Raw genomic sequence first — 25185 nt, 5'->3', positions numbered from 1 at the left:
ATAAACTCAAGTCATATCAAATAAATTTTACCACTATCATGAAGTACAAGGATCCGTTGAAGCATTCCAGAGTTATAACCTCATAAAAGGACAGTTGTCAGAATTGTAAAAATTGGCCTGGTCATTAACGTGCAAACCACCCTTGGGGGTAAAGTGGTTAAATGGCGTATCAGTGTTCATTAACGGGTTAATAATAAGTAATTTATTATTATAATATTTATAAAGTCTTGGAATAAATGTCTGCACTTTCTGTAACTGCAGACTGCCAAATCATGACAGGGAGCGCTTGCTCTCCCGAATATCACTGACCTTATCAGGCAGTCATGCGACCACATGTTTGCTATGTGCATATGTCGACTAGAAAGGGTTAGCTTCTCTCAATAGAAGAGAATTGAGAGAAGCCGAAGGAGTCGTCTCATGACTAAATCACACCTCTCTAGTGATGAGCGAGTGTACTCGTTGCTCGGGTTTTCCCAAGCACGCTCGGGTGGTCTCCGATTATTTGTTAGTATTCGGAGATTTAGTTTTCCTTGCAGCAGCAGCATGATTTGCAACTACTAGACAGCTTGATTACTTGTGGGGATTTCCTAGTAACCAGGCCACCCCCACATCTACTCAGGCTGGCTAGTAGCTGTAAATCATGCAGTTGTGTCAACAAAAACTAAATCTCTGAACACTAACAAATACTTGGAGATCACCCGAGCATGCTCGGGAAAACCCGAGCAACGAGTATACTCCCTCATCACTACACCTCACCACTCGCACGCTTGACCCGCTCCCATCCACAGTCATCCCAGCTCTAACACACCTCTTCAACCTCTCACTTACAAATGGTGTCTTTCCCTCATGCTTCAAACATGCCTCGATCACACCCATCCTCAAAAAGCCCTCCCCCGACCCATCCTCTGTGTCTAGCTATTGCCCGATATCTCTTCTCCCCTATGTCTCAAAACTACTGGAACAGTATGTCCATCTTGAACTGTCCACCCACCTCTCCTCCTGCTCCCTCTTTGACTAGTTACAATCTGGCTTTGACCACATCACTCAACTGAAACTGTCCTAACTAAAGTCACCAACGACCTACTAACTGCCAAGAGCAAGCAACACTAATCTGTCCTCCTTCTCCTGGACCTGCCTTCGACACTGTGGACTATTCCCTTCTGCCACAGGTTCTCTCATCTCTTGGCATCACAGACTTGGCCCTATCCTGGATTTCGTGATATCTAACAGACTGGACATTCAGAGTCTCCCTCTCCCACACCACTTCTGCACCTTGCCCCCTGTGTGTCTGTGTTCCCCAAGGCTCAGTTCTAGGACCCTACTCTTCTCCATCTACATCTTTGGCCTGGAACAGCTCATAGAATCCCACGGTTTGCAGTATCATCTCTACGCCGATGACATGCAGATTTACCTATCTGGACCTCACCTCACCTCCCTACTGACCAAAATCCCACAATGTCTGTCTGCTATTTCAGCTTTCTTTTCTGCTCACTTCCTAACACTGGACACGGACAAAACAGAATTCATCCTCTTTCCCCCTTTTCAGTCCACCCCTCCACCAAACCTATCCATCAATGTCAATGGCTGCTCACTTTTACCAGTCCCACATGCTCGGTGCCTCGGGGTGATCTTCGATTCAGCCCTCTCTTTCAAGCCGCATATCCAAGCCCTTGCCTCCTCCTGCTGTCTCAAACTCAAAAATATTTCCTGGATCCACGCATTCCTGGACCACAAAACTACAAAAGCACTGGTGCACGCCCTTATCATCTCCCACCTCGACTACTGCAACCTCCTACTCCCGGGTCTCCCCTTTAGCACTCTGGCACCACTCCAATCCATCCTACACTCTGCTGCCCAGCTAATCCACCTGTCTCCCCGCTATTCCCCAGCTTCTCCCCTATGCCAAGTCCTTCACTGGCTTCTTATTGTCCAGAGCCTTCAGTTCAAAACCCTAACTATGACTTACAAAGCAATTCACAACCTGTCTCCTCCATTCATCTGAAACATGGTCTCAAGGTACTTACCTACATGCAACCTTCGATCTTCTCAAGATCTCCTCCTCTACTCCCCTCTCATCTCTTCTTCCCACAACCGCATACAAGACTTCTCCCGTGTTTCCCCCATACTCTGGAACTCTCTACCCCAATACATCAGACTCTCACCTACCACAAAAACCTTCAAAAATAACCTGAAGATCCACCTCTTCCAACAAGCCTACAGCCTGAAGTGATCCTCAGTCTGCTGAACCACCACACAACTAGCTCTACCTTCTCCTAGTGTATCCTCACCCATCCCCTGTATGTGAGATCTCGCAGGCAGCGTCCTCTCTCCTTCTGTACTTGTGTGTGCCTTGATTTTGCTCATGTTTATTGTACTTGTCTATATTTGCCCTTTTTCACATGTAACGTGCCAAGGAAATAATGGCACTATAAAAATGTCTAATAATAATAATAATGACTGCCTGCTGGAATCAGTGATACTGGAGCCACTATTACTGTACATAAGGGGAATAGGAAGATATTATTAAATGTTAATTGGTCACTTATAAAGCATTATTGTTTATAGAGCACCAGTAGTGCAGCTACCTGGTGGTAGAGGCTGCTGAGCCAGCTGTCAGTCAGTGGCAGGTCACGGTTACAGCTGCCACTCTCTATACACAGAGCGGTGACTGAAACCATGCCAGCTCTGTCCCTATGACTGGAAGAGCAAGGCTACTAGGAGGAATAAAGTTAATTACCTCCTGGCAGATGGGCTCTCATTGTGGGCACCGAACGGTGTCAGAACGCTATTAACTATTATACTGTGTTTTAGGGGAGCAATGGGGACATCATTCTATGTATTAGGGAACTCGGTGTCATGGTTAGGACAAGGTTAATGTCCTGTGCTCTCAGAGTTGATGTTTTTAGCCTCTCTTTCAAGATGGGAGGGCTATTTATACTCGCTCCTAACCGGGTATCCTTGTCAGCTATAGGTTTTTCTGCAGTCTGTATGCTTGACCTCTGAAGTGTGTTCTTGCTTGCTTAGTGTCTTGCTGTCATGTGCTTTATTCGTTTTCCTGGATTTATGACTCCTGGCTTGACTTGTTCTGACTATTCCCTGACTCTCCCTGTTAGTATCTTGTAATCTCCTGGCTACAACCTCGGATTGTTTCACTATTCCTTTATGTTTGTTCCTTCTCTGTTTCCTGACATCTGGCTCCTCCCCTGACCGCCTCCCACTCTGTCACATGATCTTAGGTCCTTTTGCTTTACCTGATCACTCTGTCTCATATGAAAGGTCCCGTTGGTGATCATGTTAGTTACCCGGTTTCTGGTCCAGCTCCGTTGCTGCTGGGTGCAGTTTCCCCTGCAGCATTACTACCCGGGTATCGTAACACTCGGTATTTATGGGAGCTGTGGGCCCATCATAGTGTGTATAAGGGAGCTGTGGTCCCACCATACTTTGTATAGGGGAACTGTGAAGGCATTATAATGTGCATAGGGAAGCTGTCGGCCCATTATTCTGTATATAGACGAGTTCTAGGGGGCATTATACTTTTTATAGTGGAGCTCTGTCAGCATTTTACTGTGTATAGGGGAGCTGTGATCTCATTGTACTGTGTATAGGGGAGCAGTGGGAACATCATATAGTGTATTGGGGAGCTGTGGGATCATCATACTGTGTAGAGGGGAGCTGTGGGATCATAATACTGTGCATAGGGGATCTGTGGGCCCATCATACTTTGTATAGGTGAGCTGTGGGCCTATCATACTGTGTATAGGGGAGCTGTGGCTGTAGACGAGTTCTAGGGGGCATTATACTTTTTATAGTGGAGCTCTGTCAGCCTTTTCTCTGTGTATAGGGGAGCTGTGATCTCATTGTACTGTGTATAGGGGAGCAGTGGGAACATCATATAGTGTATTGGGGAGCTGTGGGATCATCATACTGTGTAGAGGGGAGCTGTGGGATCATAATACTGTGCATAGGGGATCTGTGGGCCAATCATACTTTGTATAGGTGAGCTGTGGGCCTATCATACTGTGTATAGGGGAGCTGTGGGCTCATCATACTGTGTATAGGGGAGCATTGTGGACATCATACGGTGTATAGGGGAGCTGTGAGATCATCATACTGTGTATAGGGGAGCTGTGGGCCCATCATACTGTATATAGGGGAGCTGTAAGCCTATTATACTGTGTAGAGGGGCACTGTTGGCTCATCATACTGCTCTGTTAGCAGAGGAGCAGGCGGCTTCTCATTTATCGTTTCACCATATAACACAGCATTGCCCATCAAAGACTGTATCCGACCATACGATAGGATATTTTCCAACATCAACCAGTTGTATACCTTGGTTGCAAACTCTAACCCATACGTACGTACATAGTGTTTCATCCTCACTTATTTCATATCTCATACATTTCAGGAACTGTTTTTTTGGAAAATGGTTTTGGTAAAGAGCTCTTAAAATTAGCATTTATTAGTGAGAGATACCTACATTTTCAATTAAACTTAAGAATAAGCTATCATATGAATACACTGTTACTGGTCATTATATGTATCTATATAATACATATAAAAAAGGAGCAGTTATTTGTGTTTCCTTTTTAGTGGGTCCTTGGAGTTATTTACAATTACAGCTTTTAACCCCTTAGTGAAAGAGCCAATTTGGTACTTAATGACCGAGCCAATTTTTACAATTCTGACCACTGTCACTTTATGAGGTTATAACTCTGGAACGCTTCAACGGATCCTGCTGATTCGGAGATTGTTTTTTCGTGAAATATTGTACTTCATGTTAGTGGTAACATTTCTTCGATATTACTTGTGATTATTTATGAAAAAAATGGAAATATGGCCAAAAATTTTAAAATTTTGCAATTTTCAAACTTTGTATTTTTATGCCCTTAAATCAGAGAGATATATCACAAAAATAGTTAATAAATAACATTTCCCACATGTCTACTTTACATCAGCACAATTTTGGAATGAAAATTTTTTTTTGTTAGGGAGTTATAAGGGTTAAAAGTTGACCAGCAATTTCTCATTTTTATAACACCATTTTTTTTTAGGGACCACGTCACATTTGAAGTCATTTTGAGGGGTCTATATGATAGAAAATAACTAAGTGTGACACCATTCTAAAAACTGCACCCCTCAAGGTGCTCAAAACCACATTCAAGAAGTTTATTAATCCTTTACGTGCTTCACAGGAACTGAAACAATGTGGAAGGCAAAAATGAACATTTAACTTTTTCTTGCAAACATTTTACTTCAGAACCATTTTTTTTATTTTCACAAGGGTAAAAACAGAAATGTAACCATAAATGTTGCTGTGCAATTTCTCCTGAATACGCCGATACCCCATATGTGGGGGTAAACCATTGTTTGGGCGCACCGCAGAGCTTGGAAGAGAAGGAGCGCCGTTTGACTTTTTCAATGCAGAATTGGCTGGAATTGAGATCGGATGCCATGTCACGTTTAGAGAGCCCCTGATGTGCCTAATCAGTGGAAACCCCCCACAAGTGACACCATTTTGGAAACTAGACCCCTTAAGGAACTTATCTAGATGTGTGGTGAGCACTTTGAGCCCCCAAGTGCTTCACAGAAGTTTATAAAGTAGAGCCGTGAAAATAAAAAATTGCATTTGTTTACACAAAAATGATATTTTCGCCCACAAATTCTTATTTTCACAAGGGTAACAGGAGAAATTAGACCACAGAAGTTGTTGTGCAGTTTCTCCTGAGTATGTTGATAACCCATATGTGGGGGTAAACCACTGTTTGTACGCACCGCAGAGCTTGGAAGAGAAGGAGCGCAGTTTTACTTTTTCAATGTAGAATTGTCTGGAATTGAGATTGGACGCCATGTCGCGTTTGGAGAGCCCCTGATGTGCCTAAACAGTGGAAACCCCCCACAAGTGACCCCATTTTGGAAACTAGATCCCTTAAGGAACTTAACTAGATGTGTGGTGAGCACTTTCAACCCCCAGGTGCTTCTCAGAAGTTTATAACGTAGAGCCGTGAAAATAAAAAATCCAATTTTTTCTACAAAAATGATATTTTGCCCCAAAATTTTTATTTTCACAAGGGTAACAGGAGAAATTAGACCACAAAAGTTGTTGTGCAATTTCTCCTGAGTACATCGATACCCCATATGTGAGGGTAAACCACTGTTTGGGCGCACTGCAGAGCTTGGAAGAGAAGAAGTGCCGTTTTACTTTTTCGATGTAGAATTGGCTGGAATTGAGATCGGACGCCATGTTGCATTTGGAGAGCCCCTGATGTGCCTAAACAGTGGAATCCCCCCACAAGTGACACCATTTTGGAAACTAGACTCCTTAAGGAACTTATCTAGATGTGTGGTGAGCACTTTAAACCCCCAAGTGCTTCACAGAAATTTATAAAGTAGAGCCGTGAAAATAAAAAATCCTTTTTTTCCTCAAAAATGATTTTTTAGTCTGCAATTTTTTATTTTCTCAAGGGTAAAAGGAGAAATTGGACCCCAAAATTCATTGTGCAGTTTATGCTGAGTAGGTTGATACCCCATATGTTGGGGTAAACCACTGTTTGGGCGCATGGCAGAGCTCAGAAGGGAAGGAGCGCCGTTTTGGAATGCAGACTTTGATAGAATGGTATGCGGGCGTTATGTTGCGTTTGCAGAGCCACTGATGTACCTAAACAGTAGAAAACCCCCACAAGTGACCCCATTTTGGAAACTAGACCCCCCAAGGAACTTATCTAGATGTGTGGTGAGAACTTTGAATGCCCAACTGCTTCACAGAAGTTTATAATGCAGAGTCGTGAAAATAAAAATTATTTTTTTTTCCACAAAAAAGATTTTTTAGCCCCCAAGTTTTTATTTTCACAAGGTTACAAGAGAAATTGGACCCCAATAGTTGTTGTCCAATTTGTCCTGAGTACACTGATACCCCTTGTGTGGGGGGGACCGCTGTTTGGGTGCACGGCAGAGCTCGGAAGGGAAGGAGCGCCGTTTTGGAATGCAGACTTTGATAGAATAATCTGCAGGCATTATGTAGCGTTTGCAGAGCCCCCGATGTACCTAAACAGTAGAAACCCCCCACAAGTAACCCCATTTTGGAAACTAGACCCCCCAAGGAACTTATCTAGATGTGTGGTGAGAACTTTGAATGCCCAACTGCTTCACAGAAGTTTATAATGCAGAGTCGTGAAAATAAAAAATATTTTTTTTTCCACAAAAAAGAATTTTAGCCCCCAAGTTTTTATTTTCACAAGGTTACAAGAGAAATTGGACCCCAATAGTTGTTGTCCAATTTGTCCTGAGTACACTGATACCCCTTGTGTGGGGGGGACCGCTGTTTGGGTGCACGGCAGAGCTCGGAAGGGAAGGAGTGCCGTTTTGGAATGCAGACTTTGATAGAATGGTCTGCGGGCATTATGTTGCGTTTGCAGAGCCCCTGATGTACCTAAACAGTAGAAACCCCCCACAAATGACCCCATTTTGGAAACTAGACCCCCCAAGGAACTTATCTGGATGTGTGGTGAGAACTTTGAATGCCCAAGTGTTTCACAGACGTTTATAATGCAGAGTTGTGAAAATAAAAAATATTTTTTTTCCACAAAAAAGATATTTAGCCGCCAAGTTTTTATTTTGACAAGGGTAACAGAAGAAATTGGACCCCAAAATATGTGGGGGTAAACAACTGTTTGGGTGCACGGCAGAGATCGGAAGGGAGGGAGCACCATTTGACTTTTTGAGCGCAAAATTGGCTGTGGCGTTTAGAGACCCCCTGATGTACCTAAACAGTGGAAACCCCCCAAATCTAACTCCAACCCTAACCCCAACACACCCCTAAGGCTTCTTTCTCACTTCAATTGTTTGGCGTCAGTCAGCTCCGAAATAGGTACGGATCGACGGATCCATCACAATTGTTGAGAAAACGGTTCTAACGGATCCGTTTTTTTGACGGATCCGTTACTTGGGGGTTGTCTGGGAATAGTATCGACTTTTTGGAGCATGTGCAATTGAAAAAGCAGATTGGGGCGACGGATCCGCCGAAATGACGGTAACGACGGATCCGTCGCCCATAGGCGGCCATTCTATGGAATGACGAACGCGACGGATCCGTCGCGAACCGCCATTTCGGCGCAGACAAAAAACGTTACAATGGCCGTCAATGTCTAGATGACGTCTGCCAAATCTCGATGGATCCGTCGCATGGCGGATGGAACGGACGACCATCCGCCACAATCCGTCGCTAATGCATGTCTATGGGAAAATTGCGGATCCGCCAAAAAAAAATTGCGGATCCGCTATTTGACGAAAATGGCGGTTTCAGACTGATGCCAAAAGACTGAAGTGTGAAAGAGGCCTAACCCTAATGCCAACCCGATCCATAATCCTAATCACAACCCTAAGGATAATCGTAACCCTAACCCCAAAACAACCATAACCCTAATCAGAACCCTAAATCCAACAGACCCCTAATCCTAATCTCAACCCTAACCTCAAACCTAACCCTAACCCCAATACACCCCTAATCCCAACCCTAACCTTAACCCTAATCCCAAACCTAACCCTAATCCCAAATGTAACCCTAATGCCAACCCTAATCCAAACCCTAATCCCAACTCTAACCCTAACTTTAGCCGCAACCCTAGTCATAACTTTAGCCCCAACCCTAACCCTAACTTTAGCCCCAACTCTAACTCTAGTTCTAACTTTAGCCCCAACCCTAACCGTAGCCCTAACCCTAAATTTAGCCCCAGCCCTAACCCTAAATTTAGCCCCAACCCTATCCCTAAATTTAGCCCCAACCCTAACCCTAAATTTAACCCCTAACCCTAACACTAGCCCTAACCCTAACCCTAGCCCTAACCCTAACCCTAACCCTAATTTTAGCCCCAACTCCTCTCTCCTGCCGGCTGGCAGATGGCAGCAGAGAGCGGGCGCACTGCGCATGCGCCCGCCATTTTCTTTCCATAGGAAGAAGCCGGCGGGCAGGAGGGGACGCAGGAGGACCCAGGAACACCGGTAAGTATGATAGGGTACCTGAATCCCCCTATTTCTCTGTCCTCTGATGTGCGATCACATCAGAGGACAGAGAATTACACATCGCTTCTTTTTTTTTTTTTTGCGGTCGCCGGTAATTACCCGATCATGATCTCCCGGGTGCCGGCAGGCGGGCGCACTGCGCATGTGCCCGCCATTTTTTTGCCGGAAGAAGATGGCGGCGCCCATTGGGAGCCACGAGGAGCACCGGAGGAGACAGGTGAGTATCGGGGGGCCATCGGGGGGATCGGGGACCCCATTTCTCTGTCCTCCGATGTGCGATCACATCGGAGGACAGAGAAATTAAATGGGAAATCGCGTTTTTTTTTGCGATCGCCGGTAAACGGTTAATTACCGGCGATCGCAACTCGGGGGTCGGTAAAAAACCCCTAAATCATGTTCTCTGGGGTCTCGGCTACCCCCAGTAACCGAGACCCCAGAGAAAATCCGACTCTGGGGGGCGCTATTCACTTTTTCCACAGCGCCGTTAATTAACGGCGCTGTGGTTTAAGTACCCTTAGCGGCCGCCATTAAAAGGCGTATCGGTCGTTAAGGGGTTAAGTACTCTCTTTATAATATCTTTCTCTTTACATATACTCATCACTTTTCCGTTAGTAGTAAGTGGGTTTAAAAAATTATTAATGTACAGCACAGCTACTGTACATAATGGTGGTTTCTAGAACCAAAAACTGTGAATTGGTGGATTTTTAGAACTGACTACAAAACATGCAGCATAATAGTTTTTGAGGCATGACAGAAGTCATTATACAGGTATTTAGACTGTGGTCTCTCCCTTTATTATAGTTTACTTTCCACATTCCCCATTACAGGATTTTTAGTGACTGTTAGTTTGGTAACTACAGCAAAATATGAATCACAATTTGGAAGAGTTCCATTGTGTAAATTAATCTGTCGTTGCTCTGAAATTTCGTTACACATTTACACAGTATTTACATAGCTTGGCTTGAATAGGCATGGTTGATGGCGGTTGAGTCCATTTAAGGTGTCAAATGGCCTCTTTTGGTGATGGTTTAGGAGTCAGGTGGAAGTTGTAGTCAAGGTGGACTCATTTTCATTAAAAGAGGATGTAAAACCTCATGGTGGTGAACAGGCTCGGCTTTGGTGGCCAGCCTGAAGGATGTTGTAATGGTAATGTCAACAAGGGGCGGGCACGGTGGTTAAGCACAGGAGTGAGGATAATAGGATCATTGGTGCCCTGAAATTATGTCTATCTTTGATAGTTAGCCTCTACTCCAAAGGCTTTAGGCCTTGAAACACATTAGATAAAGTCTACCAAAAGTGTTGATTTTCAGGTGGGACTTGCTGACCATCTGATGTGTCATCAACTGATGTTGGGAGGGAGAAGGATTGGGCATTTGGAATTATATAACACCAGATCCTTTTGTTTTCAGAAGAGACCAGCTGCTATGCCGAAATGTTTGGCAACAGTATTCTCATCTCTTTCCATTAAAACAAATGAATGCTTATCACAGACGATCGTCCGTCCATCAGCTATGTTTATGGTCAGCTTTACTTTGCCAGAAAATGCCTTTCTAGATATGCCATATACTGTATATCTGCAAAACCCCCTCTAAATAATGACCCTATAACATTTTGAAAGGTGGAAAAAACATATTGATATGCACAATGAATATGTTCTATTGTTTATGTGTTAATAAGATTTCTTTATATTTTCCAACAGCTTATGTACTATTTGAGGAATGCAAAATTTACAGTTTTCACTAATGAATCCATCAAGTTTGATCCATCAGGAGATGTAGATGGATATTATGACATCTTAAACTGGCAGTTGCATACAAATAACAGTGTATCTTTTACAAAAATTGGATTTTATAAATTAAAAGGAGAAAATTTTGAACTTAAAATAGACAACAGCACAATATTCTGGAACACCCAATATGGAGTGGTAGGTACCAAATGTAGAACATTAATTGTAATTTTTACAGAACCATTGAAGTATAAAATGTAATTATAAAAAAATGGTGCTTATACAGTCATGAGAAAAAGTATGATTGGCAGTTGGTGTAAAATGTTTTGCTGATGTGCTGTGTTTGTCTCATGGTTTGTTCAGAAGCGAGTTTACAAACTTTAGCTGCCATTCTCCTTTCTGAAAGAAGGTGCTTTCTACTGGTAACTAGAGATGAACAGATTTGGTGAGATTGATATCTGCCAAATTGCATGAATTTTACTGTGAAATTGGATTCACAGCAAAAGCTATTCTCTGTGAATTAAATGTTATCTTTTATTCTATGGGGTCTCTCCAGACCCCAGAGCATAGATCAAAATGACCTTGACTTGTAAAAAATAAATGGAAAAACCTAATACTCACCTCATCACTTATCTGTCCCGACACTTTCACTGACACGGCTGCATGCTGTCTGGTAATCCAGTCCTTAGGGCATCTTTTTTCTGCATAAGCATGCTGATGTCTTAACTCTAGAACAAGATTTCTGACCTTGACCAGGCCTCGAAGGTCAGTGTGAGATATGACGCCACAACGTTACGAAGCCTCATGATCTCTGAGCGCTGGTGTCTTTAATCTATAACAGGACTTCCATCCTTGATGACATCTCTGAGGTCATGACACGTTGTTTGTTACAACATGCGGTGATCTTCTAAGCTTTGTTCTAGCCAGAGGTCCTTTTCTAGAGAGAAGATATCGGCACATGATTCTGAAGGAAGAGGCCTTGAAGAATAGATGGTCAACAGAAGACACCGGAGGCAATGAGGGTGCCAGGAATGGTGAGTGGTGAGGCGAGTATTAAGTTATTTTGATTTTAACCTTTTGTCAGCCCTCGTTTGTTCATCAAAATGGTGACTGTAGGTGGCCACCATTTTGAGGGATATTCAGATGGCGTTAAATTTCAATTGAGTAAATTCGTCCAATGCTACTGGTAACACTTCCAAGTAAGCCATATTCGTTTCAGTCCTTTTTTCAATGTAATGTTATTAACATGAAAATTCAACAAGATGAAAGCCTTTAGAGTCTAAGCTGTATTTATTGGAGTATTGCATGATCAGACCTTAAGGTAAATTTACTGTACCATACTTTCTTGCAAATATTATCAACAGTGATTAAAATGCTTGAATGTTCGTTATTCATAACAAGCAGGTCATACTGCTTTGGTTCTCGACTCATTTTTATGGCATACCTTCTCAGGATGTCGCTGAGACGGAAGGAAACACCGCGGAAATGAAATGAGAGCAGCATGGAGTAAATGCCTGGATGCATCTCTTACTCCTAGTTCACTGCTGGGAACAATGTTGTCAGAGTATTACGCCACTATAACGGACTAAAAATAAAACATACCAAACTGAAGATAAAGTGCATTTTACACAAAAAGGTTAGAAAACATTCTTTCCAATATAATTACTTGCATATAAGGCAATTAAAAAAGAGAAACAAAAAGTATATCTTCTCCACTTCTGAGTCTATGTTCACACATAGCGTTTTTGTACTTTCTCATGACTTTAAATGGTGAGAAAACACTGCAAAAACACTGAAAGAATTGATATGGTCCTTCTTTCAAAAATGCAGTTTTCCAATTTCAGTAAGGAAAAATAAAGAATAAGGAATCTTGTGCATGAGATTTGTAAAAAAAAAAATTCCCATTTGTAAGGAGTAGGGCTCTTAGACTGTTAAAGCCTATATAGTAAGTGCAAGGCTTATAAAAAATTGAAAGGAGGGATTGCATTACACTATGGAATACACGTTGAGGATGGCCTCAGAAAACATTTTTTTCACAATTTGGAAGCAGTGGAACTCCTAGACTGGTAAAGCATATGCACTGTGTTCAAGGGCTTCCAAACATTAGAAGGAGGCACTCCAATACACCCTGAAACACATGTAGAGTAGCCTCAGAAAACATTTACATATAGAAGGAGTTGGACTTCTGTGGCCAACAGCAAGGAGTCTTGGATTCGAGGCCACTACTAGGGGTACAAGTGGAACAATAAGGACTTTCAGGCAGCCAACTCCGGTTTTGTTACAGCTAAGGTGGGCGGCAGTTCATCTTGAGCCAGCTCAGGGCATCCGGCAGGCCTTAGACTTCAAATAGATTAAAGCAGGGGTTTCAAAACATTTTTTTTATTCCTTGGGAACTTTGCCAATGAAAATTCATGAACCATGTGGGGGAAACTTCTCCAACCTATCCTGGGGAAAGAACACCACATATCCTTTGTCCATTTATTCACACAAAAAGTGGATTTGGTCATGTTTCCCATTGAATGAATGCATCTATCTTTTTTCATGGAGTTAAGGCAAATCTGAGGCTCGCACACCACGGTCACTGCACCATCACTGCTTAAGAGGTTGTCCACTACTTTTATATTGATGTGAATAGGAGGTGGATGTGCAGTACCAAGCCCTAGACACTACAAGTAGACGGCCAGCTCTGCAAGTAAGTACCTCCAGCCGGCGGCTGCTTTCGCCGACACCGATAAAAGCTGACGGCAGGGGTGCCGAGTGTTAGACCACGTTCAATCAGACATTGACGACCTATCCTAAGGATAGCCAATCATTGTAAAAGTAGTGGACAACCTCTTTAAGTAGATTTAGTTGTTTTTTAGTACCACTGGGGGCATATTAACTAATAGTCACATCCGCCTGTCAACTGAAAGTGCTGTTCTCAAAATAAACAAGGCCTAGATTGGCCAAGACTTCTCAACTCCACTGGATAACAGCAACGCAACATAAAGGCAATTCAATTTTTTTTTCTTCTGCTGTATTCCCATGCACCCCTTCTTACCCCAAAAAGGGTATATGGCTCATGATTTATTATTTTTCTTGTCCTTCTCCTCCTCCTGCTACACCATATCAACCATATCATGCGGCTCTCGCTCCAAATTTTTGGAGGGCCATCAGGCAACGCTCAGTCATAGATTTTGGAGGGCCATCAGGTGGCTCTCACTATGAGTTGATACAGACTCTTTCAGGCCTCATTCAGTGCTCCTTCCATGCTTAAGTTGATAACGTGGGCTCTTACTGCCGCTGGGGGCATAATAACTGATAGGCACATCGGCCTGTGAACTGAAAATGCTGGCAGGCTGACTGTTCTCAAAATTAGTAAGACTTGGATTAGGCCAGACTTCTCAACTGTAGCAGATGGCAGCAGCGAAATATAAAGCCAATTGAAAAGTTTCTTTTTTTTCCTGGTGTATTGCCATGCACCTCTTCCCACCCCAAAAAGGGTGTATGGTTCGTGGTTTATTATTTTTTCTTGTCCTCCTAAACTATAGCAACAGGTTTATTATATGGCCCTTTCTCCAAATTTTTGTAGGGCCATCAGGTGGCCCTCAGTCATACTTTTTGGAGTTCCATCAGTCATAAATGTTGGAGGGTCATCAGGTGACCCTTAGTAATACAATTTGGTGGGCTATCAGGTGGCCCTCAGTCATACATTTTAGAGGGCTATTAAGTGGTTCTCACTAATAATTTTAGTCTCCACAAACTGGAGCCAATTCGGAGTCTTACAGGCCGCATTCACTGATCCCTCTATGCTTAAGCTGATTCCATGGGTATTTAGTGTCGCGGGGGGCATAATAACTGACAGGTGCATCCGCCTGTTAACTGAAAATGCTGACAGGCTGAATGATCTCAAAATGGACAAAGCTTGGATTGGCAAATACTTCTCTAAGCATAACTTAAGCATAACTTAACATAAAGGCAATTCATTTTTTTTCTTCTGGTATATTTCCATGCATCCCTTCTCACGTCAAAAAGGTTATATGGTTCATGATTTATTACTTTTCTTGTCCTCCTTCTCCTACACCATATCAACAGGGTTACCATGTAGTCCTCACTCAAAATTTTTGGAGGGCCGTCAGGCTGCCCTCACTCATAAATTTTGGAGGACCATCAGGCAGCCCCAGTTATACATTTTGGAAGGCCATCAGTCATAAATTTTGAAGGGCCATCAGACGGCCCTCACTCAAACATTTTGGAAAGCCATCAGGCATTCCTCAGTCAGAAATTTTGGAGGTCCATCAGGTAGCCTTCATTCATAATTTTTTGAGGCCAGCAAATGGCCCTCATGCAAAAATTTTGGAGGGCCAGCCGGCGGCCCTAAATTAATGTTCAGGGCTACATATTTTATATTAAAAAAAAACACCATACAGTTTGCAGGTGGGAGCACAACAAAGGCAGCCATCCATGAGATCCAGCTTCCTGTTCCACTTTGCATAGGGGCACGGGACACCACTCTTGAAGCTAGAACAGTGCAAACAGGTGGTAAGTTGGATGGCAGATAATGCTTATAGTCTGTTTCCCAGCATCACCCTTTCTTCCACACGTTCCAGTCTCACTAGCCAGGAGTCTGGACCACATAATCCTCACCCTCATCCTCCTTCCTCACACCATGGAGTCCCAGGAGACAAGTGATCCCACAATCGGACACTCGAAGGAGCTTTTTTTTTTTCCATTTGTTGATTCTGGCCTCTCACCCTGCACGTTTCAACAGATACATTAGGAGATCATGCGTAGTGATGCCGAAATATTTGAGCAACCAAAGTCAGAAGAAGATGACAGTGGGGAACGGCCATTAGTGTCCCAAGAGGTAGATGATGATGAGACACAGTTGTCAACAGGTGATGTTGTTATGTCAACAAGTCAGCAGGAAGAGATGGTGGAAGTGGAAGACGAGGTGGTGGAAGATGAAGTAACTGACCCAACATGGGAAGGAGCCATACACAGTGAGCACAGCAGCGTAGAGTGGGAGGGATCTGGAGCACTGCAACAAGCAGGCAGAGGCCATGGGGTAGCCTGAAGGAGAAGGCAGGCAACTGTTACAATGAATATTCACATTCGGCAAGTTCTCAAGCCAAGGGTCGGGTGTTCCTGTGTCTGGCACATATTTAAAGAAATTGTTGCTGATAAAAGAACAGCCATTTGCAGGCAGTGTCATTCTAAGATGAGCAAGGGCCAGACCACTACCAGCCTAACCACCAACAGCATGCTCAGGCACATGTCATCAAATCACTCAGCTATGTGGGCTGAATACCTGGGTACACAATCAGTGTTTGTGGTCAACACCACTGGCTTTCCACTGTGCTAACTGCTTGCCGATACCCTGTCAAGGATGCTGACACGCATGTCTCCTACCCTGCACTTATTCACAAGCACCATCAGCAACCATGTCAACTTTTTTGGCCCAGCACTGCATTCATCTGTCTCTACCGCAGGCCTTGGTATGCAAAAGAAAAAACCCAGCCACCAACCCACAGTCCTAAACACTAAATGGGCATATTGCGATACTGTTTAGCCTGGAAATGTTGACGTTTAGGTGTGTGGACACTGAGGCCTCATGGCCGTGGCCATCCCTTGGTACTTGGTCCCTAGCCGCCACTATTTTTACCAGTGTGCCGTCTCCGCCTTACACCAGCAAGTGTCCCATAACATCACCGATTCCCAGACCAATGCAGTTACTAGGAAGGTTTGCTTAAGGACCGATCCGTGGACAAGTGCTTGTGGCAAAAGATGCTACATTTCCCTGATGGCACACTGAATGAACCTTGTGGAGGCTGGGAGTGAATCACCATGGGACGGCAAACGTGCTACCGACGACGAGGATTGCAGGCCATAGTTCCATTAGGCTTTCCTCCACCTCACCTTCAGTCAAACATTTTTGAGAGCCATCAGGCGGCCCTTACTGATAAATTTTAGAGGGCCATCAGGCCGTCCTCAAGCAAAAATTTTGGAGGGGGCAGCAGGTGGTCCTTACATTTTGGAGGGCCTCATCCTCCACCTCCGAATGGAAGTCCCTATCAGTCACAAGCTGGAAGCACTAGCTCGGTGAAGCAGCAACAGGCTGACAAAACAAACAGCACACCACTGCAGAGTTGTGTAAAGGTATAAGACCAGACAGAGCTGTGGCTCTCGCAGCTAAACCCACAACAAAGCGTTGTCGCGTGTTATAATGGCTGTAACCTGGTGATGGCTCTGATGCTTGGCAACCTCTCACACATACTACGCCTGGTCCAAGCGCTCAACTTAGTGGTTCAGTGGTTTCTGAAAACCTAACCAGACCTGTCTGAGCTACTTGTGAAGGTATGCCATGTTTGTAGCCATTTCAGCAAGTCAGTTACAGACGGGCAGTGCTACAGCAGTTCTTGCAAGTGCCAGCTCACAGACCAGTGTGTGAAGTGACCACTTGCTACAACATGTCTATAGGTATTCTGGTCAGCCTCCATATATAACTACCGATGAGTGGGCATGGATATCTGATATCTGTGAGGCTATACAAAACTTTGAGGGAGGGGCGTGGCCGGAACGCGATGTGAGCGATCATCTTCGGAAGGAGCTCCCGCTCAGTATTAGTTATATGCAGGATTGCAGCCTGTAAAATCAGGGCCAGGTACCTGAAATTATCAGGGGAACCTGTGACCGGTGTGGTGCCTGCGGATCTGTGTGCCTGCGGGGCAATGACCGGCAGAAGGAGCTCCAGGAAAACTGCGGGGGAGCAGGAGAGAAAGACACAAGATGGCGCCGGCCAAGAGGAAATGCGGCTAGAGGAGGCGGTGAAGGTGGGGGAGGATTCCAGGGGAGCAGACGCAGCAGCCAGGCTGCGACGCTTCGCCTGACAGACGGAGGAGATCTGGAGCCCGGCGGTGACAGGCAAGGTGAAAGATAAGCCGGTAGGGCATAGAGATATGGAGGAGCTGGGGAGGAGGAGGGAGAAGACAGTGATGGCAGGGGCCGAACTGGTGTGCAAGAGGAGGAGGAGGAGGAGAGTGGGGGAACCATGAAGGGCACTGCAATATGCATCAGTGGACTGCAAATTCCTGAGGAGCCCACTCTGAAGGATGTGTTTAAGGTGGTCCTTCACAGTCATGCTACTATCACCAATGTGGCTGCGCAGTTGGGGGTCCTGCAGGCAGACTTGTCCAAACTGCAACATTCAATGCATGTGACTAAGGAAAGAATGGATGAGGTGGAAAAATGCATTAGCAGTGCTGAGGACTATATTGCCAAAGCAGATAAGGCTACAAAATGCATGAGTTCTGCGATTTCTGCCATACAAGCGAAAACGTATGACCTTGAAAATAGGTCCAGGCGCAATAATGTGCGGCTGATTGGAGTGCCTGGAAAGACGGAAGGCGCGGCGCTGTTGGAGTTCTTTGAAAAATGGCTACTAAACCATATTGGAGCCGACAAGTTATCTCAGATATACGCTATTGAAAGAGCACACCGCGTCCCTACGGATCCCCTCCCGCTGGGCGTCCTCCTAGACAAGTGCTAGTCAAGGTCCTGCAATACCGTGACACAGACGCCATTCTCAGACATGCCAGAGAGAACCTGAATTTGCAGATAAATGGCTGTTTCCGGACTTCTCCATAGAGGTGCAGAAGCAAAGAGCAAAGTTTGGCAACATCACGAAGAGGCTGAGGGAGATTGGCATCACTTACTCAATGCTATACCCGTCCAAATTGAGAGTGGTCGCTGAAGGGAAAGTGCACTTCTTCACAAAGGATAAGGAAGCACTCGGAAGGCTGAACAGCAACGAGCAACATTTGCTTCAAGCAAAATTAAAAGAATCAGCGGGATGATAGAACTGTTCTTTTTTATTCTTGTTTCTCTTATTGCTAGTGTTGAGCGATACCGTCCGATACTTGAAAGTATCGGTATCGGAAAGTATCGGCCGATACCGGCAAAGTATCGGATCCAATCCGATACCGATACCCGATACCAATACAAGTCAATGGGACTCAAGTATCGGACGGTATTCCTGATGGTTCCCAGGGTCTGAAGGAGAGGAAACTCTCCTTCAGGCCCTGGGAACCATATAAATGTGTAAAAGAAAGAATTAAAATAAAAAATATCGCTATACTTTACCTCTCCGACGCAGCCGGGACCTCAGCGCAGGAACCGGCAGCGTTGTTTGTTTAAAATTCCCGCTTTTACATGGTTACGCGAACTCCCGGCTTGTGATTGGTCAGGGCGCCCATGTTGCCGGGCCGCGGACCAATCACAGCAAGCCGTGACGAAAATACGTCACGGCTTGCTGTGATTGGTCCGCGTCCCGGCAACATGGCCGCCATTAACCAATCACAAGCCGTGACGTCACGGGAGGCTGGACTTGCGCGCTTTTGAAAAAGCGCGCGTGTCCAGCCTCCAGTGACGTCCCGGCTTATGATTGGTCACGGCGCCATGTTGCCGGGACGCGGACCAATCACAGCAAGCCGTGACGAAAATACGTCACGGCTTGCTGTGATTGGTCCGCGGCCCGGCAACATGGCCGCCATTAACCAATCACAAGCCGTGACGTCACGGGAGGCAGGACAAGCGCGCATTTTAAAATTGCGCGCGTGTCCAGCCTCCCGGCTTGTGATTGGTTGATCGCGGCGCAACCAATCATAAGCCGGGACGTCACTGGAGGCTGGACACGCGCGCTTTTTCAAAAGCGCGCAAGTCCAGCCTCCCGTGACGTCACGGCTTGTGATTGGTTAATGGCGGCCATGTTGCCGGGACGCGGACCAATCACAGCAAGCCGTGACGTATTTTCGTCACGGCTTGCTGTGATTGGTCCGCGGCCCGGCAACATGGGCGCCCTGACCAATCACAAGCCGGGAGTTCGCGTAACCATGTAAAAGCGGGAATTTTAAACAAACAACGCTGCCGGTTCCTGCGCTGAGGTCCCGGCTGCGTCGGACAGGTGAGTATAGCGATATTTTTTATTTTAATTCTCTCTTTTACACATTTTAACAATGTTAAAATGTGTAAAAGAGAGAATTAAAATAAAATGTTGTTCCGATACCCGATACCCGATACCACAAGAGTATCGGAATCCCGGTATCGGAATTCCGATACAGCAAGTATCGGCCGATACCCGATACTTGCAGCATCGGAATGCTCAACACTACTTATTGCCCTTTTTTGAAGGGATCCATTGGCTCTTTTTTCCCCCCTTTTTGTGTTTTTTTGAGGTGGGGACAGGCCCTTGTTGGATCTCGAGTTTTTTCTGTTTTTTTGGGGGAAAATTTGAGTTTTTGAAATTTAAATAGGCTGCAATCCACAAGTCATAGGAGAGTCCCAATTGTTTGGGACTGTTGGACGTGGTTAACAGACTGTTCCGCATAAAGTGCGCTCTCCCCTCTGTGTTAGGAGGGGATGAAAGCATGGGATGGGGATTTGTTGGGAATGTTTTTCTGTTGTTTGGGGGGGAGGGGGGTGGGGCTGGGGAAATTTTTGTATAATGTGCATCACCATGGTTACTGTGGTTGTGGCTTCGGCTGCAACTGGATGAAAGAATGTGGGACAATATGTACTGAGGAGGTAAAATGTTGGAAAGAGTGAGAATTGTGAGTTGGAATGTCAGGGGTTTGGCATCTGGTGTGAAGCGGCAAGCTGTGTTTAAATTTTTGAATGATGCCAAGCCGTCAGTGATCTGTCTGCAGGAGGCTCATATGATAAAGGAGAAAATGCATTTTCTGGCTAAGACATGGGTACAGGTGCGGTACCATGCCACATATTCAGCATATTCCAGGGGGGTCAGCATTCTCATCTGTGCTGGGGTACCTTTTGTGTATCACAATGCGATTATAGATCAGTCAGGTAGATTCGTATGTTTACTTTGTAAATTGTATGAATGTCTGATGTGGCTGGTTTCAATTTATATTCCACCACCATATTGTGGAACGGTGCTTCACAGAGTTCTGGAGATAATGGAGGAGACACCAGGGATACTGTTTTTGATAATAGGGGACTTTAACAACATTCCGGACTCACACTGGGATAGGGGGAGACGAGAGCCGTTGAAGTCGGGTGGTAATTGTACACCATTTGGTGCTGTCCTGAGGGAAACTGCCCTGCATGATTTATGGAGGATTTCTCATCCTGGGGTGTACAAATATTCCTGTTTTTCATCCTCTTTCACTTCCTTGTCAAGAATAGATTTGGCCTTGGGCAATACACAGATGTTGGGCCTTGTTGGGGAAGCAACGTATATGGCTAGATCAATATCGGACCATTCCCCCATGAGTGTGATACTTGAGGGAGTGGAAGATACACCTGCTAGGGGGTGTATGTGGAGGCTGAATCCGTTCTGGCTACACCTTATTGACTTAGATGGACACATGGGGGGACATTAAGGAATATTTTAAAATTAATGCGAGCTCGGTTTCAGTATTGATGGTATGGGAGGCTATGAAGGCTTATTTCAGAGGGCTTTGTATTATGGGGACATCTCGAGTCAAGGCAGAAACAGGCAGGAAGGATCAGATGTTGATAAGAGAGTTGTAGGAGGCTGAGGAGACATTAATCACCGATCAGTCCCCAGAGGTACAGGGGAGATTGTCGGTTGCGCAGAATAGAGTATGTCAGATGGCAATGAAAAAGGCTTAATGTAGGAGAATGTTTTAAACTGCTAAATACTTTGAAGAAGGGGACAGGGCGAGCCATCTCCTTTCTAGAATAGTGGCGGCACAGAGAGACTCCACCCATATAGTCGCTTTAAAGGGAAGGGATGGGAAGGAGCACACTGGTTGCAAACCAATTTTGGAGGTGATGACGGAGTATTATTCGGATCTTTATAAATCATGGGTATGGCCAACGATGGAGGAGGTGGATGGCTTCTTGACAGAAGTACAGCTCCCCAGACTCTCAGCAGCCAATCGGGGACTTCTTGAGGAACCATTTAATCTGGAGGAGCTTGACGCCGCATTGGTCTCTATGCCTAATGATAAAGCCTCAGGGGTGGATGGGATCCCGGGGGAGGTGTTTAAAAAGTATAAAGAGATATTGCTTCCTGCCTTGTTGGAGGTGTATGCTGCTGGTCTGGTGGAGGGGGAGTTGCCTCGTTCCATGCGTGAGGCGATAATTGTTGTGCTGCCAAAACAGGGTAAAGATCCTGCTTCTTATCTCCAAATCTCTTTATTCAAGACAGATATCAAAATCCTGGCCAAGATGTTGGCTAATTGTCTTAACAAGGTGATATTGACATTAATACATCCGGACCAATCGGGATTTATGCCCAGTAGTTCTACAGCGTGTAATCTTAGACAATTGTTTCTCAATATGCAGGTAAAGACAGATAATATAGGTCAGAGGGTTGTGGTGTCTTTAGTAGCTGCTAAAGAGTTTGATTGTGTGGAATGGCGATATTTGTGGGAGGTTATGAAGGCTCTGGGTTTTGGGGAGAGATTTATAAGATGGGTGCAGCTGATGTATGCGTCTCCGAGAGCTAAGGTACGGTCAAATGGGCTCTTGTCGGGGGATTTCCCTTTATATAGGGGAACGCGGCAGGGGTGCCCCTTGTCTTTGCGGTTTGCAATTACTGTTGAGCCCTTGGCGGTGGCGATATGGAGGGATAAGGACATAAAGAGGTTTTGGTATGGAAACTATGAAGAAAAAATAGCCCTGTACGCAGATGACATGTAATGATAAAAAGTCTGATGCTCTACCGACTGAGCTATCCGGGCCGCGGCGGTGAGAGCGCCGAATCCTAACCACTAGACCACCAGGGAAATATTATGTTATGGAAATATTTGGGTTGGATAAATTTATCCCTCTGTGTGTGCTGCAGCCGCTCCCAATTAGACTGAGTATTTTGAGCGCTCAAAGGAATGAGACTGCAACACCATTGTGTCAGAACAACATTCCATCAATACTGATACTTTATTGTACATACATAGTTTTATGATAGCAGATAGAAAGGAGTGGTTAGGGGTTGTTAGGGGTGGTTATTTAATTAACATATTGTCTAGCTCCTCTGTCATTGGTTATCTAAACATATATGGAATATTATGATTAATGCTCATATGACTGCTGACCAAGCAAGTAAAATGTAGCTCTCTGCATGTAGGACAGAGTTGAGACATTTGATCAGCAGTTAATACATCTGACACTATTCCGCTTTTTGGGATGGAAAACCCCATATGATCTGTCTGGGTTATATCAGGCTTATATCAGTTCATGTCAGCCATTTTATGATCTGTCTAGGTTATATCAGTTCGTGTCAGCCATTTTAAACCATTGATTATAATGTATATATTTGATTATAGAGGAGTATACATGCAAGTGAGATCTACATGATATATATATTTCTATCACAAGCCCCCCTTAGATATCACTTGCCCTAATCCTAGCCTCCTGTCCCAAAGCGCTGCAACTCTTTTGTGCTGTCGGCGAACTGACACAAGCCTAACGCCTGTGCCCCACTCCGTACAGACTTTTCGCAAATGGGCGGTCAGGAGATCTGTCCCTAACGGGGGTTCGTTGCAATCAGTCTCTTAGTCAATAGCATGTGTAGTGAGCGATGTGTAGTCTTTATCAGGTAGGTCATCTTTTCGGTCAGGCCGCAACATCATTCTGGCTTGGATGTCATCTTCTGGTAGGGGAGCTTTCTTGCAATGCGATGAGTGGATCCAAGCGGGTCTTCCCTCCAGTTTCACAGAGTTTGGTGTCATCAGCAGCACTTGAACAGGACCATCAAATCTGGGATCGAGTGGTGTTCTCCTTACAAACTTTTTCACCAACACCCAGTCTCCTGGCTTTGAGGAGTGCGTACCGGACACTGAATCTGGTTCTGAGAATGGAGAAAAAACTCGAGAATGGATGTTAGCAAGTTTCTTGGTGAGTTCAATTTACATAAGCAGACAAAGTATCATATTGCATAATCAGCTGCTGAGGGAAAGGATACCCCTAACCTAGGACTAGACCCAAACAAAATTTCATATGGTAACAGCTTTTCTGGGCCTCTGGGAGTGTGCCTAACACTGAGTAGTGTGATTGGGAGTGTGTAGGCCTAAGTCTGACCCTACTGCTGACTAGATCTCTCATGTGAGGTTTGCTGTGAATGTGGGTCCCTGGTCACTCTCTATCACTTCTGGGACCCCATAGCTGCATATCTCGTCTCTGAGAGTAGCTTCTTTGCAGTAGTCTTTGCTGACTGGTTCTTCACTGGGAAAGCTTCTGGCTGCCATCCTGAGAACATGTCCACGGCCACAATTGCATATTTGAAACCTCCACTTGGCGGAATTTGGATGTGTCTATCTGGATCCTCTGGAAGGGGTACAGTGGTCTGGCAAGATGGTGTATGGGAACTTTCTCCATTCTTCCAGGGTTGCATTGGCCACAGGTCAGACAGCTGTTTATGAACTTGGCTGTAAGGGTGGAGATTTCTGGGGCAAACCAGTAAGCACCAATCGGATCATTCATCTGTGTCTTTAATCTGTGTGTGGGCCCATGTGCCCACTGGACCACCATAGGGTACATGCTTCGGGGTAAACAAGGTTTGTAGTCCATTGAGTATACCCTTCCTTCTTCATGTGTTGCTCACTTCTGCATCCAGCATTCCTTCTTGTCCTTTGGGGCTTGCTCTTGCAGCTTTTTTGAGCAGATCCCAGGATGTCATCTTGTCAGGTTTCCTGTCTTCAGCCGTCCTGTAGTAGCCGTCCGGCTCTACGACCTCTTCCACTTTTCCATATTGTTTTCCCTTGACTGCTTCTTTGGCTGCCATATCCGCCATGTTGTTGCCTCGTGCCCCTACTGTGTTCAGTTTTCCATGCGCTTTGACTTTTAGTATTGTCACCATTTTTGGAAGTTGAAGTGTGTTCAGCAGGTCCTTAATGGCTCCATGATGCTTCATGGTTGTTCCGCTTGCTGTGATGAAGTCCCCTGCAGCCCAGATGGGTCCAAAGTCGTGTGCTATGCCATGCAAGTACCTTGAATCGGTATACATTTTCTCAGTCTTGTCTTCTGCCATCTGGTAGGCCTTCATCAGCGCTATCAGTTCTGCTTCCTGGGCTGACAGACTGGGCGGCAGACTTCTGGACCACAGGATCTCTTGATTGCTGGTCACTGCACATCCCGTGTTTAATCTTCCTTCATCATCTGCAAATCTGGAGCCATCCACATAGAGGATCAACTCTGGGTTGGTCAGTGGCTCTTCTACTACCTTGGATAGTCCTGCTGTTTCCTGTTGCATGATGCTGAAGCAATCATGGTCATCCGTCCGGAGCAAATTCAGATCCCTGCCGAAGGTATCATGCAGATTTTGATCAGACTTTTTATCTGAGGGTCCATATCTGTATCCCCCCTTGGGAGTGGGAGTAGAGTGGACGGGTTGAGGACTGTGCATCTGGAGATTGTGACATTGTCGGGCAGGAGTAGAGAGCACTGGAGGCGAAGATGCCTGGAGGCGGAGAGATGGTTTGGCT

The 25185-nt window shown here is 45.1% G+C and overlaps 1 protein-coding gene across 1 annotated transcript in view; it reads left to right on the top strand.

Moving 5' to 3' along the window:
* Positions 1–25185, top strand: part of LOC143808244 (vomeronasal type-2 receptor 1-like) — a 327061-nt gene that overhangs the window by 225565 nt on the left and 76311 nt on the right. The window contains exon 4 of the mRNA XM_077290698.1: positions 10715–10939. Coding sequence (XP_077146813.1) covers positions 10715–10939 — 225 coding nt within the window. The remainder of the gene's footprint in view (positions 1–10714; positions 10940–25185) is intronic.

This window comes from Ranitomeya variabilis, chromosome 2 (genome assembly GCF_051348905.1).
Source record: "Ranitomeya variabilis isolate aRanVar5 chromosome 2, aRanVar5.hap1, whole genome shotgun sequence".
Classification (NCBI taxonomy): domain Eukaryota; kingdom Metazoa; phylum Chordata; class Amphibia; order Anura; family Dendrobatidae; genus Ranitomeya; species Ranitomeya variabilis.
Note: the sequence above shows the minus strand (reverse complement) of the source record. Positions and strands in the feature narration are given on the sequence as shown.